At 38.3% G+C, this 14,382-nt stretch overlaps 1 protein-coding gene across 1 annotated transcript in view; it reads left to right on the top strand.

The window, feature by feature from the left end:
• LOC128663753 (A.superbus venom factor 1) overlaps positions 1–14,382 on the top strand; it is a 489,422-nt gene that overhangs the window by 211,974 nt on the left and 263,066 nt on the right. The window contains exon 13 of the mRNA XM_053718238.1: positions 11,775–11,975. Coding sequence (XP_053574213.1) covers positions 11,775–11,975 — 201 coding nt within the window. The remainder of the gene's footprint in view (positions 1–11,774; positions 11,976–14,382) is intronic.

Below are 14,382 nucleotides of genomic sequence, written 5' to 3'. Positions count from 1 at the left end.
AGAAACATAGAAAATGGCCCATCAAGTCGACCCATATTACATGTTAGTTTTCTTAGCTGTGTTTACCACCTCAATTTGAAGATTATTCCACGAATCCCCCACCTTTTCTGTAAAAAAAAATGCTTCCTCACATTTCTCCTGAATCTGCTACCCTCTAATTTAAGATTGTGACCCCTTGTTTTGGCATTTATTTTTGTTTTTTGTGGAAAATGCTTTCAGTTTCCACTTTATTAAGTCCCTTCATATAGTTAAAGGTTTCTATCATGTCACCTCTTTCCTTCCCTCCTCTAAATTATACATACCATATTTGCTCGATTATAAGACTATGTTTTTTCAGAAAAGAAACTCTGAAAAACCGATATTGTCTTATAATCGAGGTTGTCTTACTTTCGAGCCTAAAACCGACAACATCGTAATTAATGGACACCAGCCCCTGTCTTCACTACAGTATAACAGGCAGTGAGACCGAGCTCAATAGAAGCTAGATTTACCTTTGAGCGGCCCCTGTCTCTTCCCTACAATAAAATTTAAACCAGGCAGACCGGGTAGTAACAGCAGCAACTAGATTCCGTGCAGCTAAAGGACCGGCAAACTCACAGTCACATCACAGGCAGAAGCCATGTGACTGCAGTGAGTGACATGGTTGGTCCTTTAGCGAACTGGATCATTCTAGCTGCAGATTGGCTACCAGGTAATACCAGTAAATGTGAGGTGACAGCTTACTGTAATTCATGATGAGGGGGAGCAGCTCAGCTGTGGGTGCAGCAGAGAGAGGGGTTCAGAATTAAGATTACGAGAGTGAAGGTGAAGAGTCAGAGGGGACTATTTGTGAGGCAAAGTGGACTGATAATTTTCATAAGTGCAAGAGGAGAAATGCAGCATAGTGCTTAGTTAAGCCTTCATGTCTCATTTTTAAAGGGACCTTGTACTATTAATAATAAAATGCTCTTATTGCACTGATGTTGTACTGATAAAACAAAATTTTATGGCAAAAACTGTGTTCTTTTTTTGGGGGGGGGGGGTTCGGGTCATCTTATTATCAAGGTCTTTTAGGTTTTTTAAAAAAATATCCACATTTGTGGGAGGTCGTCTTATAATCAGGGTTGTCTTATAATCGAGCAAATACAGGTATTTAGGTCATACAGTCTTTCTTTGTACGTTTTATATTTTAGGCCATGTACCATTTTAGTAGCCCTTATTTAGACAGTTTCTATTTTATTTATATCCGTCTGTAGATATTGTCTTTAGGATCGGGATGGTCAAATGTGCTAAAAGTGTAATTTGTTTGGTAGAACAACTAGTCCTGTGAACATTCGTTTTGGACAATCAAATGTTGATTAGAATGAAAATCCATAAAACTATCATTCAGAATTTTAATGGTTCATGTGGTAGGGAATTTCGTAAACTGATACATAATAGATACAAATATATCAATTTGAATGTTTCTTTTTCGAAATATTGCATAATTCAAATATTACATTAAAAGAGAGCATTAGAAATATTGTAAAAAATATATAGATTCAAATTTTTCGAATTCAAATATTGCATAATTTGAATCAAATTATTAGAAAAATTTGAATCGAATATTACATTCAAAGATACCATTAGAAAAACTATTACATTAAACGAATGTTAGAATGTTGTAAAAACATTCCAAATTCGAAACAAACGAACAAATGTATTAAAATTAGTTTCATATTCGAATGTTGCAAAACATTCGCCCATCCCTACTCCAGAATTGTACACAGTATTCCAGGTGAGGCCTAACTAATGATCTGTAAAGTGGCATTAGAACCTTGCTATTTCTGCTACTAATAATACATAAATAATAAATAAATAAATAAATAATAATCTCAATGTATTTGAGTGGCCTTACTGGCTATACTTCTGCATTGTCTAACAAATTTTAAATAATCTAAAATAATAATTCCAAAGTCCCACTCCACTTTAGTTAATGAAGATTATAAATGTATGATACTAATATCTCACAGAAGAAAGTGGCTGCAACTTTTCCCATTAAATTTTTTTTTAAAAAATAAGAAACTAGAGAGATGGAATACAAACAAATTTCAACAGATGCAGTGATCCTTTGATCATCAGACCCTTATTATTTACTTTTGTGTATTCAGGCAGAGGGGCCTATTTATCAAGCCGTCAACCGCAAATATGCTGGAATTCCACAGCGTAATTGTGGCGAGCCTGATTTGCCTTATTTATCAAAGCCTACAGACCGGCAAAAGTAGAATTTTGTGACGTAACATAGGATCCGCCGGTCTCAGTCTGACACAGATCGATGCTTACGTCATTACAAATGTTCCAAATGCAAATTCGGCACTATCTGACTACTTTTGCTAGTTATCAAATTTCTACCAGGTACGCTTGCCACTATTCTGGCCCCTGGAGGCGGCGGATGCCATAGGAATCAATCTGAGTCTGAAAGCAGCAAAGCTCATGTTCGCTGCTGCCCAATATCCCATTGATTCCTATGGGAGAATAAAGTTATGTTTACATCTAACACCCTAACATGTACCCCGAGTCTAAACACCCCTAATCTGCCACCCCCTACACCGCCGCCACCTACATTATACTTATTAAACCCTAATCTGCCATCCCCTACACTACCGCAACCTACATTATACTTATTAAACCCTAATCTGCCATCCCCTACACTACCGCAACCTACATTATACTTATTAAACCCTAATCTGCCGTCCCCTACACTACCGCAACCTACATTATACTTATTAAACCCTAATCCGCCGTCCCCTACACTACTGCCACCTACATTATACTTATTAAACCCTAATCTGCCATCCCCTACACTACCGCAACCTACATTATACTTATTAAACCCTAATCTGCCATCCCCTACACTACCGCAACCTACATTATACTTATTAAACCCTAATCTGCCGTCCCCTACACTACCGCAACCTACATTATACTTATTAAACCCTAATCCGCCGTCCCCTACACTACTGCCACCTACATTATACTTATTAAACCCTAATCTGCCGTCCCCTACACTACCGCAACCTACATTATACTTATTAACCCCTAATCTGCTGCCCTACACCGCCGCCACCTTCATTATACTTATTAACCCCTAATCTGCTGCCCGACACCGCCGCCACCTACATTATACTTATGAACCCCTAATCTGCCGTCCCCAACGTCGCCGCCACTATATTAAATTTATTAACCCCTAAACCTGTCTAACCCTAACACTCCTAACTTAAATCTTATTTAAATAAATCTAAATAAAATTCCTATCATTACCTAAATTATTCCTATTTAAAACTACATACCTATAAAATAAACCCTAAACTAGCTACAATATAACTAATAGTTACATTGTATCTATCTTAGGGTTTATTTTTATTTTACAGGCAAGTTTGTATTTATTTTAACTAGGTAGAATAGTTATTAAATAGTTATTAACTATTTATTAACTGCCTAGCTAAAATAAATACAAATTGACCTGTAAAATAAAACCTAACCTAAGACACTACAATTAAATAAATTACATATAATTAACACAATTATATACAATTATCTAAAGTACAAAAAAAAACTAAATTACAGAAAATAAAAAACAAATTACAGATATTTAAACTAATTACACCTAATAGCCTTATCAAAATAAAAAAATCCCCCCCAAAATAAAAAAAACCCTAGCCTAAACCAAACTACCAATAGCCCTTAAAAGGGCCTTTTGCGGGGCATTGCAAATTAATCAGCTCTTTTACCTGTAAAAAAAAATACAAACAACCCCCCAACAGTAAAACCCACCACCCGCATAACCAACCCCCCCAAAAAAACTAAAAAAAAAACCTAAGCTCCCCATTGCCCTGAAAAGGGCATTTGGATGGGCATTGCCCTTAAAAAGGCAGTTAGCTCTTTTGCAGTCCAAAGCCCTAACCTAAAAATAAAACCCACCCAATACACCCTTAAAAAAACCTAACACTAACCCCCTGAAGATCGACTTACCAGAAGATGTCTTCATCCAAGTCGGGCGAAGTGGTCCTCCAGACGGGCAGAAGTCTTCATCCAAGCCGGGCAGAAGTCTTCATCCACAAGGCATCTTCTATCTTCATCCATCCGGCGTGGAGCGGGTCCATCTTCAAGACATCCGACGCGGAGCATCCTCTTCTGCCGATGACTACCCGATGAATGAAGGTTCCTTTAAGTGACATCAACCAAGATGGCGTCCCTTAGATTCCGATTGGCTGATAGAATTCTATCAGCCAATCGGAATTAAGGTAGAAAAAATCCAATTGGCTGATACAATCAGCCAATAGGATTGAAGTTCAATCCTATTGGCTGATTGGAACAGCCAATAGAATGCAAGCTCAATCCTATTGGCTGATTGGGTTAGACTTAGGTTTAGGGGTTAATAAAGTTAATATAGTGGCAGGGACGGCAGATTAGAGGTTAATAAGTATAATGTAGGTGGTGGTGACGTTGCGGACGGCAGATTAGGGGTTAATAACATAATGTAGGTGGCAGTAGTGTAGGGGGGGCAGATTAGGGGTTAATAACATAATGTAGGTGGCGGTGGGCTCCAGGAGTGGCAGGATAGGGGTTAATACATTTATTAGAGTGGCGGTGGGCTCTAGGAGCGGCGGTTTAGGGGTTAATAACTTTATTTAGTTGCGGCGGGGTCCATGAGCAGCGGGATAGGGGTAAAACAGTTTAGTATAGTGGCAGTGTTTAGTGACACTATACCAATAAAGCTGTGAAAAAGTCGAAGAGCAGCGAGATCGATGAGTGTCAGTTAACAACAGTCCGCTGCTCATCGCCCCGTACTTGGTGTGCAGCTTTTGACAGCTTTTTTGGTACCTTTGGAGAGCGTATTCAGGTCTGTAGCAGTGATGTTGGCGATCTTAGGCGAGCGTATTGGTGCCGTTGAATGCAAGAAAGTTGATGGCTTGATAAGTAGGCCCCAGAGAATGGCTTGTGCTAACAATGATCAAAAACAGCTATCTCATAAATAAAAACAAACCTAAATGAACAGCTTCCTACGCATTTTAAACTAAGTTGGTATAACAAGTCATTGAAGACACAATAAGGGGAAAACAATATTACAGTACACTGTACCATTAAACTAGTTTTAATTGATTTTGAAAGTAAAAGGATGTTCAAGATTGTGTTTAACTGACACGCACCACAAGCAATAGCCCCTTAACGATAAGCCGGTCACTCATATACCCCCTTATGTGGCCTCAGAAATAGAGCAGGTCTTGCCAATGTCGGTAAGACCATGCTATATCTGCATACATTTATAAGTGAGGCACTACTATTGCAGCTTTGCCGCTGTCTGCAAAGCTGAGCTAGTAAACCCCTTAACGTACATAATATGAACTGTGTGCGTTGTTTATTAAGTAGTTAAAAGAAAAAAGTGGATTTGAGGGTTTTTTTGGGGGGGGTTGCTCAAAAAATTTGTTTTCTTAAACAAAAATCTATTTAACATATTGAATTGTTCTTTTTTTACGTACAAAAAAAAAAAAGCTTGAATGTCTATTTAAGTTATTAACCCCTTAACGACGCTACTGTCCTGGGCCTCTCTCTGCTGCGATCTCGCTAAAAGTAGCGAGATCGCAATATTTCTGCATGCCCCATGAGAGGGGCAGTGCAGAAATAGACGGGCAGAGGTACCGATGCACTCTGTGGCCCTCTCTGCATCGGGCAGCAGTGGTGCAGATCGTTGGTGGGTAGGAGGGTATGGATGGAGGCGGGTGGGTGGCCCATCGCTGAAGGGGGCAGGAGGTGGGTGGGAGTGGCGGGACCGCTATGCTACGGAAAAAAAATCCTCAGATCGGCAGGGAGGGGGAAGGAGGGAGAGGGGGATCATACTGAGGAGGTGGGATAAGAGGGTGGGAAATCGATCTGGGAGGGGGGTAAATGAGGTGGGGGGCAGCTACACTACAGCAAAAATTTGTTTTTTTTTATTTTATTTAATAAAGTTGGGAAATTTGGGAAAACTGAGTACTGGCAAACAGCTGCCAGTAAATAAGATGGTGGTAATTAGTTAGAGGTGGGAGGGTTAGAGAGCTTTATGGGAGTGATCAGGGAGGTGGGAAGGTAAGGGGATAATCCTACACTGATGGACATAATTATAATTAAAAAAGGTCTAATACTGCATACTGGCAGTATCTGCCAGTACTTAAGATGGGGGTAACTATTGGGGGGGGTGGGGGAGGAAGAGCGCTGTTTGAGAGGGATCAGGGGGTGAGAAGTGTCAGGTGGGAGGCTGATCTCTACACTAAAGCTAAAATAAACCTTAAAATCTACCTAATTAACACCTTCACTGCTGGGAATAATAAAAATGTGTTGCGCAGCTGCAATTGGTGACCTTCTAATTACCAAAAAGCAATGGCAAAGCCATATATGTCTGCTATTTCTGAACAAAGGGAATCCCAGACAACCATTTGTGCCATGATTGGGTTGTCTACTAAAAAAAATATATAGTTTTGATAGGTAAATATTAAAAAAGGCTCTATTTCTGTTTAAATGTAGTGATGGCAAAAATTCTAAAAATGATCTGGTCTTTTGGGGAAGTTTTAGTCTGAAATGCCCGGTCCTTAAGGGGTTAAAAGCAAAGGGGCCTATTTATGATGCTGTGAGCTGACATGATCCGAAATTACGGATCATGTCCGCTGCACATCGATAAATGCCGACAGCATACGCTCTCTGCATTTATCATTAATACCGCATCCTGCAGATTTGCAGCCAATCAGCCGCTAGCAGGGGGTGTCAATCAAACCGATCGTATTCAATTGGGTTGATTTCTGGCGATGTCTGTCCGCCGCCTCAGAGCAGGCAGACAAGTTATGGAGCAGCTGTCTTTGTGTGTTTTCCATTGGGAGCTTGATAATTCGGGCCCTAAGACATTTTTGGGCAGTCTTCCAATAGATTTAAGTTATATAAAACACAATTTTTTTCTTTCATTATTTAGATAGAGAATGAGATTTTAAACAACTTTCTAATTTACTTCTATTATCAATTTTTCTTTGTTCTCTTGTAATCTATTGTTGAAAAGCAGGGATGTATACTTAAGAGCCGGCCCATTTCTAGAGCACTATATGGCAGCAGTTTTGCTAGAACGTTATCCATTTGCAAGAGCACTAGATGGCAGCACTATTTCCGGCCATGTAGTGCTCCAGATGCCTACCTAGGTATCTCTTCAACAAAGATTATCATAGGAACAAAGCAAATTTGAAAAAAAAAAAGTAAATTGGAAACTTTTTTTTTAAATGGTATGCTCTGTTTGAATCACAAAAGAACATATTTCCCTTTAACATATCAGCAGAGCCTGATCTATATAAGAACAGAATAACACATTGTTTTTTTAATGGTCAAACTCTACCCAGCATTTTTCTTATTTGGAGGAGCCAATAAGAACACTGACTTTTAATGAAGCCTCTATTCTTTGTTTTCAGCACAAATTTTAAAATAACAAATTGCAAATTAGTCAGAGATTTGTGACAAGGTTAAAGGGACATAAAACTCTGAATTTTTCTTTAATGATTCAGACAGAGCACACAATCCTAAACAATTATCAAATTTACATCTATTTAAAATTTGCTTTATTCTCTTTGTATCCTTTGTTGAATTAGCAGCAATGCACTAAAAGGTGAGCCGGTGACAAGTGACATATGTGCAGCCACTAATTAGCAGCTAGCTCCCAGTAGTGCATTACTACTCCAGAACATGCCTAGGTATACTTTTCAACAAAAGATACAAAGAGTACAAAATAAATTAGATGAAAAAAAAAATTGGAAAGTGGTTCAAAACTGCATGCTCTACCTGAATCATCAAACAATATATTTTGGCCTTTATGTCCCATTAAAGGGACACTGAACCCAAAAAAATTGTTTTGTAATTTAGAAAGAGCATGCAATTTTAAGCAACTTTCTAATTTACTCCTATAATCATTTTTTCTTTGTTCTCTTGCTATCTTTATTTGAAAAAGAAGGCATCTATGCTTTTTTTGGGTTCAGTACTCTGGACAGCAATTTTTTATTGGTGGATGAATTTATCCACCAATCAGCAAGAACAACCCAGGTTGTTCACCAAAAATGGGCCGGCATCTAAACTTACATTCTTGCATTTTAAATATAGATACCAAGAGAATGAAGAAAATTTGATAATAGGAGTAAATTAGAAGTTGCTTAAAATTTCATGCTCAATCTGAATCATGAAAGAAAAATGTTGGGTACAGTGTCCCTTTAAGCTTGTGAAGTCTTCCATGTGTTCTTTTAATTTTCAGGACTGAAAAATCCATAATTTTCAGAATTAAATTAAAGGAAAAGTGTCAAAATAAATAATAAAAGTGTGCAAAAATACAAACAGGTAATATTAAAATAAATATACACTAAAATAAATAATAAACTCAAAAACAGCAACAGTGTTTACAAAGGATATGTGAATATTCCCATTGTAGGAAAGGTATTGTTAGAGTCCCATACACTTGATTAAAGTAAGATTCAGATCAGATGATCGTATAGGAGAGAGAGGGGAAACAATAGTGAATATGAGCCCAGCTATATCTAAGCTCTTAGAGGTAGCCGGCTTCTGAGATGGCAATCATAGATATTTCAACGATTCCAGGTTAAAAGAGTACAATTTATTAAAAGCAAAGGACACAGAACATAACCATATACAAAAATGGATGCCCATGAGTTATGACTTCTGATTCAATTGTATTAATTTGTCCAGTATAATGTCAAAAATCTGTCGTATGTTTTGTTAGCATAATGTCAACTTTTTCAAGGATAATCCGGTTCAATGTGTGTGATCTTTTAAATGTCCAGATGTCTTCTGGTTCGTCCAGAAATCATGTGATGTCACTCGTTACATGGAAATCAAGTGATCGTAGTAAATGGGTTACATCTCTGTATAGTAGTTTAGGAATCAACACATTGCAAGTCTTTGGACAATCGTAATATAAGCAATAGTATTTACATATGGCACTTAAGACATAGTTAAAAAACATAATTTAAAAAAAAAAAAATGTAAAACATTTAAAAACAATTAAAAACAATTGGTCGGAACCATAATATTGCTTGGGATTCGATCCGCTGAGAAAAAGAGAAAGGATAAAACTCTAGGGTAGACACTCTACCTCTGTGCCAAACATAAGAACATAAACAAATGGGTCTATGAACCTTTACATAGCAGTATAGAACACAATTAAGTGTATATATAAGATTAGCATTATTAGACATCAAGGAAAACAAAGTTTTACAAAGACTGACATTAAAAAGTTTCATTTAATTGAGATACAAAAGTTTAAAAAACGGAGGCACTCTCCAAAGCTCCAAGAAGGACAGCAATCCCTAAATGGCAGCTAACATGTTTCGGCTAAAACAAGCCTTAATCATAGCTAAAGGCCATAGACAACCTACAGGCGTTAAAAGAGAAACCTTAATACTTGATAGGTTAAAAACAAAGAGGGGGAGTGTCCTATATTTAGCAATACATTAACCCTCACAGGCATGCAGAGGAGAAAACACCGCATTAGCCCTAACATACGGTGAAAAATTATTGAAATGCTAGACAAATTATAGCTGGAGAAGAAATTATAAATCTATTGCAGATAATGTGATAAATATATATACATAATAAATCACAACATACATCACAAAATATATTCATAAATGCTTATTGATGTACATAGATGTGGAGAAGCTAAGACTGTGTTGTGCAAAAGAAGACACACAGAAATTACAAAAATTACAGAAGAAAATTCTGTTGAGAGCTTAAGTTGGTACTCATGGGGATCCGTTTTTGTATATGCTAAAAGTCATTTGGCTAAACATAAGAACGGTTATTGTATGCTCTGTTCCATGACAGATACTGGTTATTAGTGATGTCGCGAATTGTTCGCCGGCAAATAGTTCCCGGCGAACATAGCATGTTCGCGTTCGCCTCGTCGGGCGAACATATGCGATGTTCGATCTGCCCCCTATTCGTCATCATTGAGTAATACTTTGACCCTGTACCTCACAGTCAGCAGGCACATTCCAGCCAATCAGCAGCAGACCCTCCCTCCCAGACCCTCCTACCTCCTGGACAGCATCCATTTTAGATTCATTCGGAAGCTGCATTGTTAGTGAGAGGAGGGACAGTGTAGCTGCTGATGATTTAGTAGGGAAATCTATAGCTAGGCTAGTGTATTCAGTGTCCACTACAGTCCTGAAGGACTCATCTGATCTCTGCTGTAAGGACAGCACCCCAAAATGCCCTTTTTAGGGCTGTTTTTTTCCCTGTGTAATCTAATTGCAGTTGCCTGCCTGCCAGCATGTGTGTCAGGCTCACAGCGTATACTGTGCCCACTTACCCAGTGCCACCACTCATATCTGGTGTAACAGTAGTGTAGATTTAAAAAAAACAACACTTTTTTGACTGTGTTAAATAATAGCAGTCAGTTTCCTTCACACGTGTGCGTTTAAGTGCCTACCTGCCAGGGCACAGTGTCACCCCAGTCCAACTCATATGTGGTGTAACAGTAGTGTAGATTTAAAAAAAAAAACACTTTTTTGACTGTGTTAAATAATAGCAGTCAGTTTCCTTCACACGTGTGCGTTTAAGTGCCTGCCTGCCAGGGCACAGTGTCCCCCCAGTGCAACTCATATCTGGTGTAACAGTAGTGTAGATTTAAAAAAAAAAAAACACTTTTTTGACTGTGTTAAATAATAGCAGTCAGTTTCCTTCACACTTGTGCGTTTAAGTGCCTGCCTGCCAGGGCACAGTGTCACCCCAGTGCAACTCATATGTGGTGTAACAGTAGTGTAGATTTAAAAAAAACAACACTTTTTTGACTGTGTTAAATAATAGCAGTCAGTTTCCTTCACACGTGTGCGTTTCAGTGCCTGCCAGAGCAGAGTGTCACCCCAGTGCAACTCACATCTGGTGTAACAGTAGTGTACATACTTGATGTTTTAAAGCACGTTATTCCAAACAATTTAGGAATGTTAGGTGATTTATGCCCTTTATGGATTAAAACCAGACTCTGCATCAACTATGTAATTTTCCATGGGAGTTTTGCCATGGATCCCCCTCCGGCATACCACAGTCCAGGTGTTAGTACCCTTGAAACAACTTTTCCATCACTATTGTGGCCAGAAAGAGTCCCTGTGGGTTTTAAAATTCGCCTGCCTATTGAAGTCTATGGCGGTTCGCCCGGTTCGCCCGTTCGCGAACAGTTGTGGAAGTTTGCGTCCGCCGTTCGCGAACGCAAAATTTTATGTTCTGTGTCCTTTGCTTTTAATAAATTGTACTCTTTTAACCTGGAATCGTTAAAGTATCTATGATTGCCATCTCAGAAGCCATTGGGATACCTCTAAGAGCTTAGATATAGCTGGTCTCAGATCAAAACGGTCTTCACTATTGTTTCCCCTCTCTCTCCTATATGATCATCTGAATCTTACTTTAATCAAGTGTATGGGAGAATACGAGAATACTCACATACCCTTTGTATACACAGTTGCTGTTTTTGAAATAATTAAAGTGTATTGTAAAGTTTTTTTACTATGCATAACTAGGCATTTTATACTACAGTCTCAAAGTGTTTCAGCCTCTTTAAGCTTAGAAACATGCTAAGGTAAACTGGCTCAAAATATTTAAAATTTTATGTAAATTCTATGTAAAATTATTATAATATAATGCAATTTTCGTTTCTCCAAATTATGATATGATTGAGTTGTGTTTGTACAACTCCCACCATATATTACATCATACATTTTCCTTAATAATTTCTCATCCCCTAGATCCTGAACAAGGGTAGCATTATGAGAGTGAGCAGACTACAATTCCAGTCAGAAGAATTTGCAACAATGTCCCTTTTTGTGACGAAGGAATTCATCCCATCTTTCCGCATTGTAGCATATTACATAGTGCCTACCCCAGATGGGCATGAGATGGTGTCGGATTCAGTCTGGGTGGATGTGACAGATTCCTGCATAGGGACGGTAAGATGGGGTCGGACATATTTGGAGCTATAATAGAAATAATGGGCATTCATGGAAAATGTGTGTGTGTGTGTGTGTGTGGTTATGAATTCTTGTTTCTGACTATGGAGATTTAGGGCTAGATTAAGAGTGACACACTGACTGTTGCGCACAAGCTATAAGTTAAAAGTAAATACATTCACTTGAGCGCAATTAAATTTAATGCACAACAGGTTAGCGCTACTTCAAAGCTCTAGTTAACTGTTACGCTCAACTAAAAAGTTGCATAAAAACAACTAAAATTAATTGTACAGTACAGTTACACCCATAATAACACTGTATAATAAAAATTATTTTAAAAAAATTGCATAAAAATGTTATACGGCTCAAAGATACAAGGTCTCAGGTGTTAGAAAAAAAGGCATGCAAAGGGTTTTAACATAGCATCAGGGTTTTTCCCTGCTTTGTTTGCTATGTGCTGCTGGCAGCCATTTTACTCACCTTTCTTGCTGAATCTGGTTCAGAGTGTGTGATGCTGCTCATTTCCTGCACGCCCTCTTATGGCCAGACTGTTGTACATCATCCGTGTGAGACAGGTTGCAGTCTCAGAATTGTGATGTCATCACTTATTATTTAAAGGGCTTCTGTTCTGTATGCTTTGCCCCTGCGTTGTCTCAGACCTGTTTGTGAGTTCCTTTGTATTATCTGGCTAGTCTGACGTCTCTTCTGGTTCCTGATCCCTGGATAGTTCCTGACTTTGCTGTTCTCCTTGTTCCTGATTCCGGCTTTTCTGACTACTCGTTTTGGCTCCTTACTCTGCTTGTCTGACTACCAGCTCTGGTTTTGACTCCTGGCTTGTTATTTTACTTGTGGACATTTTATTATTTTTTGGCTAGATTACGAGTTTTGCGTTATGAGCGGCTCGGTACTAATTTGCACGTTATTGTCACCGCTCACCTCCCTATAGCGCTGCTATTACAGGTTTTCATAAACCCGGCGTTAGCAGGCAATATTGCAGTGTAAAGCTCCATTGAGCTCCATACCGCACCCAAATACCAACGCTGCTTTGAGCTGGTTTTAAGTGCTCGTGCACGATTTCCCCATAGACATCAATGGGGAGAGACGGCTAAAAAAAGCCTAACACCTGCAATAAAGGAGTGTAAAGCTCCGTAATGCAGCCCCATTGATTCCTATGGGGAAACAAAATTTATGTTTAAACCTAACACCCTAACATAAACCCTGAGTCTAAACATCCCTAATCTGCTGCCTCCAACACCGCCGACACCTACATTATACTTATTAACCCCTAATCTGCCGCCCCCAACATCGCCACCACCTACCTACACTTATTAACCCCTAATCTGCTGCCTCTAACATTGCAGCCACCTACATTACACCTATTAACCCTTAATCTGCTGCCCCAATGTCATCGCAACCTACCTACACTTATTAACCCCTAATCTGCTTTCCCCAACATTGCCGCCACTATACTAAAGTTATTAACCCCTAAACCTAACCCTAAGTCTAACCCTAACACCCACTAACTTAAACATAATTAAAATAAATCTAAATAAAAATTACTATCATTAACTAAATAATTCCTATTTAAAACTAAATACTTACCTATAAAATAAACCCTAAGATAGCTACAATATAACTAATAGTTACATTGCAGCTATCTTAGATTTTTTTTTTTTTATTTCAAACAGGCAAGTTTGTATTTATTTTAACTAGGTAGATTAGTCAGTAAATAGTTATTAACTATTTACTAGCTACCTAGTTAAAATAAATACAAATTTACCTGTGAAATAAAACCTAACCTGTCTTACACTAATACCTAACCTTACACTACAATTAAATAAATTACATTAATTAAATACAATTAACTAAATTACAAAAAAAATCAAACACTTAATTACACAAAATAAAAAAGAAATGATCAAATATTTAAACTAATTACATCTAATCTGATAGCCCTATCAAAATAAAAAAGCCCCCCCAAAATAAAAAAAGCCTAGCCTAAACTAAACTGCTAATAGCCATTAAAAGGGCCTTTTGCGGGGCATTGCCCCATAGAAATCAGCACTTTTACCTGTAAAAAAAAAAATACAAACAACCCCCCCAACAGTAACTCCCACCACCCACACAACCAAACCCCAAAAATAAAATCCTATCCTAAGGCATTTAGCTCTTTTTCAGCCCAAACCCTAAGCTAAAAATAAAACCCACCCAATAAACCCTAAAAAAAAACTAACACTAACCCCCGAAGATCCACTTACAGTTTTTGAAGAGCGGACATCCATCCTCAAAGTAGCTGGAAGAAGTCTTCATCCATGTGGCAAAAAGTGGTCCTCCAGACGGGCAGAAGTCTTCATCCAGATGGCATCTTCTATCTTCATCCTTCTGACGTGGAGCGGCTCCATCTTCA

The sequence above is a fragment of the Bombina bombina genome, chromosome 6 (assembly GCF_027579735.1).
Source record: "Bombina bombina isolate aBomBom1 chromosome 6, aBomBom1.pri, whole genome shotgun sequence".
In the NCBI taxonomy this organism is placed as follows: domain Eukaryota; kingdom Metazoa; phylum Chordata; class Amphibia; order Anura; family Bombinatoridae; genus Bombina; species Bombina bombina.
Note: the sequence above shows the minus strand (reverse complement) of the source record. Positions and strands in the feature narration are given on the sequence as shown.